The sequence below is a fragment of the Glandiceps talaboti genome, chromosome 14 (genome assembly GCF_964340395.1).
Source record: "Glandiceps talaboti chromosome 14, keGlaTala1.1, whole genome shotgun sequence".
Taxonomy (NCBI): domain Eukaryota; kingdom Metazoa; phylum Hemichordata; class Enteropneusta; family Spengelidae; genus Glandiceps; species Glandiceps talaboti.
In genome coordinates, this window is record NC_135562.1 from 1743695 (window position 1) to 1749694 (window position 6000).

The 6000-nt window shown below is 37.4% G+C and overlaps 1 protein-coding gene across 1 annotated transcript in view; it reads left to right on the top strand.

The window, feature by feature from the left end:
- The window catches only part of LOC144445791 (uncharacterized), a 28531-nt gene extending 22855 nt beyond the window's left edge, over positions 1–5676 (top strand). Inside the window, exons 18-25 of the mRNA XM_078135430.1 lie at positions 422–543; positions 930–989; positions 1260–1440; positions 1879–1995; positions 3136–3234; positions 3665–3831; positions 4794–4875; positions 5628–5676. Coding sequence (XP_077991556.1) covers positions 422–543; positions 930–989; positions 1260–1440; positions 1879–1995; positions 3136–3234; positions 3665–3831; positions 4794–4875; positions 5628–5630 — 831 coding nt within the window. The 3' untranslated portion in view covers positions 5631–5676. The remainder of the gene's footprint in view (positions 1–421; positions 544–929; positions 990–1259; positions 1441–1878; positions 1996–3135; positions 3235–3664; positions 3832–4793; positions 4876–5627) is intronic.
- The last annotated feature ends 324 nt before the right edge of the window (positions 5677–6000 follow it).

Here is a 6000-nt window from a genome sequence, read left to right on the forward strand (position 1 = left end):
TTAAGCTGGTAAGTTATCTAATCTTTGTGCTAAGTTTGGTTGATAAGTCATAGCAAGACTCCTTGAGCTGGTAAGTTATCTAATCTTTGTGCTAAGTTTGATTGATAAGTCATAGCAAGATTCCTTAAGCTGGTAAGTTATCTAATCTTTGTGCCAGGTTTGATTCAAAAGTCATAGCAAGACTCCTTAAGTTAGTAATTAGTGTATCTAGAAGCAGAAAATTTGATTTAAGATTTTCCAGTGACACCCTTGGAAGTGAAGTATACAGGTTTGCCTTGTAAGTTGTATTCTTGTAACAAAACCTTATCATCTTTACTGAAAGCAAACAGTTGCAATGATGGAAAGGTCTACTAGATTTAAAATGTTGAACATATTGAGTAACAAGATGTATTTGAGTATATTGCTATGTTATCTGTTTCAGATTTTATGTCTTGGACCGATACATGCTAAGAATGATAGAGATTTGTTAGTGTTTATAGCTGTCAGAAGATTTGAAGCCATACCATCCGTGGAGGACTTAGAAATTGTTAAAAGTTTCAGTGGGTAGGACGTGTTCAATTACCTCAAAAGACAACACACCGTCTACTTAGAAGTGTGTGTGTGTGTGTGTGTGTGTGTGTGTGTGTGTGTGTGTGTGTGTGTGTGTGTGTGTCTGTGTCTGTGTCTGTGTCTGTCTGTGAATGTATGTGTGTGTCTGTTTCTGTGTCTATGTCTGTCTGTGTATGTATGTGTGTGTCTGTCTGTCTGTGTTTGTGTGTCTCTGTGTATGTATGTGTGTGTGTCTCTGTCTGTTTCTGTGTGTATGTATGTCTGCCTGTGTCTGTATGTATGTTATCATTTATCATAAATTCTGCCATTAAACAGTTTGAGACGCTTTCCTACACTGGTGTTCCCCATTTACCATTGATTCTGTTTAATTCCCATAACAGAACTGAGTGGCCCAAATACAGTAAACAGTGTCTTGAAGCCATTGACAAGGTTATAACAGAGTAAGTATACACTGAGAAATAAAATCAAGCATTCTTAAAAGTTTTCTTGTATAATTGAGGTAAAAAATCACATTAATTGGGCTATGTAGGTTAAAGAAAATTGATTAGATAGTTTGCTGTTTGAAAAATAAGAGATAGTTTAATAAGCAACTTTAAAAAAATATTATTTTGAGAGAAAATTTGTGATAACGGACTCAATGAGATCAGGATTTCTCCTACAACGCGTACTGACTTCTTACTAAATGAATGAAATTTCTCATTTCTGTTTAGTCGCCATACACAACACACTGTCAACAGTATGGTTTTGCTTGATCTCTACTTTAAACTGAATGGACATGACAGAGTGTATAAACTACTAGAATCACAACGCTGTAGAGGAGTTACAAGTCATGTAATAGCTGGGAAAAGTACCGTACCATTCACCAGCGTACTCACCCAATACCTCACAAAGGTAAGTTTGTGTACTGATGGTATGTTTTGTGTACAGAGGGGGATGAACACTACATGATACTAGTACATGAACTTTGTATTCAAGGTGATTAGGCTCTTCGTTTCAATGCTTCTCCTCCCCATGAATTTCACATATTGCCCTTGTAGTTGAGCTTTCAGTTTTCTAAGATAGACACAAAACAAAACTATTGCCGCCATATATTGATACAACAGTGATAAGCTATTGAATGGATGTCGGTTTAATTTAATCTCTGTAGGGAGGTGTCTCTGAAACTAATACTAATTGATTAGTATTTATATTATCACATTTCCCATGATGCAACATTCAACATGGTGGGTTTGCAAGTTCCCTATTGGTGCTATTACAGGTACAGAGAAATAGCTTGGGTTAGTAGGATGATGATTTGTTTATATTCTCTGTTTTATTCTTGCATGACAGATTTCAAGTCTCCTAGAAGAATGTACTCCTACAGATGCAAGATTGTTTTTTAGTACTGCTCATCCATGGTTGGTCAGTGAATCGTATGGGCCGATTTTATGCAAATTATGTGAAAATGTAAGTATCCATGATTTGTCAATGAATCGTATGGGCCGATTTTATGCAAATTATGTGACAATGTAAGTGTCCATGGTTGGTCAATGAATCGTATGGGCCGATTTTATGCAAATTATGTGACTGTGTAAGTGTCCATGATTTGTCAATGAATCGTATGGGCCGATTTTATGCAAATTATGTGACAGTGTAAGTATCCATGATTGGTCAATGAATCGTATGGGCCTATTTTATGCAAATTATGTGACTGTAAGTGTCCATGATTTGTCAATGAATCGTATGGGCCGATTTTATGCAAATTATGTGACAGTGTAAGTATCCATGATTGGTCAATGAATCGTATGGGCCTATTTTATGCAAATTATGTGACTGTGTAAGTATCAATGATTTGTCAGTGAATCGTATGGGCCTATTTTATGCAAATTATGTGACAATGATGTTGTCAATGGTGTTGTAAAGACCAAAAATGTTTATCAGTTTGGTAGATCATAATGATGTACATGGGTTATAATGCACTAGCCGTTCAAACATTGAATTGACAGGCCTCACCAGAATGGCAAACACCATAGTTACAGCTGGCCATTCGGTGGCCGGAGGGAGGCTATCAACATCAGACACTACGATGTCAAGATAAACAGATACAGAAGGATTGAAGTATCAAATGTCTGTGCAGTCAACTGATCATGAACTGCTTGTGTGTTATAAGCTGTGTAAGTCATTTGGAATCACAATGGTTAACAGTTAACGTGTCTGACTTGGAATCACAACGGGTAACAGTTAACTTATCTGACGTGAAAATTGCAAGTTGTCATTTCGATCGTTTCCACTGTCGTTTGTTTCTGGCTAAAGTCCTTGGGTAAGATTTGAACCACAGTTGTACCACAGTAAACCCAACTGTATAATTGGGGACCTGGTAGGACAGAGGTTGCAATGTGAATGCTTTAATTCCATGCACTTACCAAGACTGCAATACATTATATGCTCCCCAGTGAGTTGAGAAAGTGCCATTTTAGGTCCATGCCAGGGGAAATGAAAGCACTTTGAGTACAGTGTTGAAAGTTTTATAACGAACAAACATTAGTATTGTATTAGTTATAACAATGTTGTCCAAAAAGTACAAGTTTTATTTTATTTCTCACCTAGGTATGTGTTGGCTTGATTCGTTTATGGGAAGTGGTTGGAAAGATTGATAGCTCAATATTAGTGGCTGTTCTAACTGAGGCTGTACAAAAAATGCAACAAGTAAGTCAATTAGTTAATCAATCAATCAATTAGATAATCAATCAATCAATTAGTCAATTAGTTAATCAATCAATCAATCAATCAATCAATCAATTAGATAATCAATCAATCAATTAGTCAATTAGTCAATCAGTCAAGAACATTCATAAAGCACTTGAAATCGAGTACACAGAAATGTTCGAAAGTGATGAACCAAGAATCCCAGTAGGTTTGGGAAAGGATGAGTCTTATTTTAATATAATGTCCTTCCTGAATTTATCAAGAGTAGGTCAGACAGACTATTCTTGTAAAAATATGCCAAGAACAGTGAGGGTGGAACGGCACAGTGTATCTTACAGTCTATATTGAGGTGTGTTCTAGGATTGATGAATGTAAAGGTGATTTAAATACTGGAAAAGTGATACATCAATATACTGTATTTATGTTACAGCAAATGGACTGGTTTTATTCAGTGACAGCTGAACATAGAGCTAAAATTGTGATTTGGTTAAAACACATGAAAAGTGTACTGGAGAAGTGTCATCGGTTACAAGACTTTGTCACTATTGTAGAATCTATCAAGAATGGACCACTTAAAAGGAGAGTTGCGCTTAAAAAGTAAGTCCTAATTTTATGTTCTGTAAGCTGTCATCACGTTCTTTGACATTGTGTCAGCATCACCAGAAAATTGACTAATCACGTCAGCATCACCAAGAAATTGTCTGTAATCACGTCAGTATCACCAGGAAATTGTCTGTAATCACGTCAGTATCACCAGGAAATTGGCTGTAATCACGTCAGTATCACCAGGAAATTGGCTGTCATCACGTCAGCATTACCAGGAAGTTGGCTGTCATCATGTCAGCATCACCAGAAAATTGGCTGTAATCACGTCAGTATCACCAGGAAATTGGCTGTAATCACGTCAGTATCACCAGGAAATTGGCTGTCATCACGTCAGCATCACCAGGAAATTGGCTGTCATCACGTCAGCATTACCAGGAAGTTGGCTGTCATCATGTCAGCATCACAAATACACCATATTCCGGTTGTTGAAAAAACAAAAGATTTCATGGTTTGGCCACTGGGAGCACTGTTCACAAGTCGTTTAGTGACAGGAAGTGAGGGCCAGATTAGTAGAGAATTGTAGCATAAAGACAGCAGACAATAAGTTACTATTTACTTTTTATGTTGTTCCTACATGTGTAGAAAATTATTTTTATTAGTGACTATATGTCCCACAACTACATTTCATTCACTACTTCATGCAACCAGTGGCCATGACAAAAAATTTAGCCCTTCTCACTTTCCCTGATTTAGTGCACCCTCTTGTGGTGAATACCTGAGAAATGGCCAGAACTTCAGTACCTGGAGTATGGCGTATTGGCTGTCATCACGTCCTATGACATCATGTCACCATTGCCTGTGGTGTACTACTATAGTATAATGGGCTGTCATCATATGCTTGGTTTGAGACACTTGTACTTCTGTTGGGTCGTTAGTTCATTGACCATGTTGGGTCGTTAGTTCATTGATCATGTTGGGTCGTTAGTTAATTGTTCGTGTTCTTGTCTTTACAGAGACTTAGCTGCTTACTTTGATAACATTAGTATTGCAACCAGTCCACACGGTGCTGTAAATCATGGTGTTGCTACATCACAGGTAAGTACACCTAGCCAGAAGATATTGATGCATGGCTTGAAGATTAGTAGTAGTCCAGGGCATGTAGATCACTAAACATTGTATCTAGACTACCAAATTAGTAATAGTCCAGGGCATGTAGACCACTAAACATTGTATCTAGACTACCAAATTAGTAATAGTCCAGGACATATAGACAACTAAATATTGTATCTAGACTACCAAATTAGTAGTAGTCCAGGGCATGTAGGTCACTAACTATTGTATCTAGGCTACCAAATTAGTAATAGTCCAGGGCATGTAGACCACTAAATATTGTATCTAGACTACCAAATTAGTAGTAGTCCAGGGCATGTAGACTACTAAGCATTGTATCTAGACTACCAAATTAGTAGTAGTCCAGGGCATGTAGACCACTAAACATTGTATCTAGACTACCAAATTAGCAGTAGTCCAGGGCATGTAGATCACTAAATATTGTATCTAGACTACCAAATTAGCAGTATTACAGGGTTTACAGGGTTCTCCCCAGGCCTTTATAGAGCAGTGGTCCACCCTATGATTTACAGGGTTCTGTCCAGGCCTTTATGGAGTCGTAGCTTCTATCCTATGACTTCTTGAGAATGATAACAGTTGCTTTACACTACAATATATTCTTCTGTTATGTAAATTTGTTACAAACTCTATCATTAATTTCTGGTGAGAACACTCGCTCTGCTCAGCTTAATTTCTTTGATCTTTAACTGAAGGTTTTACGCTTGTTTGCCTTTCAGTAAAATCCAGACTCTACTGTTTAGACTGTCAGCTAGAAAAAGGTGGAGGGATCGTAGCTACACTTGAACTTTGAAAAAAGCTTTTCCAAGACACCCTTTCCCTACAAGTGACCCGGTTTTCTATTATTTGCCTTTTGCATTGGTTAATTCTAGGTGGAATCAGGTGATCATATCAGAACAGATACTCGGGAAAATCCGTCTTCTCTGGTATTATGGGATAACAGAAAACAGAATGATGTGAAACAGGAGAGCATGACCAGTGAGACTGAACAAAAAGATTCTGTTCAACAAAATGTCCACATTTCAGTGCAGTCTTCTGATACACAATTTCAGAATCGTCAACTTTCTACAAGCAATATGTTACTTGGTCATT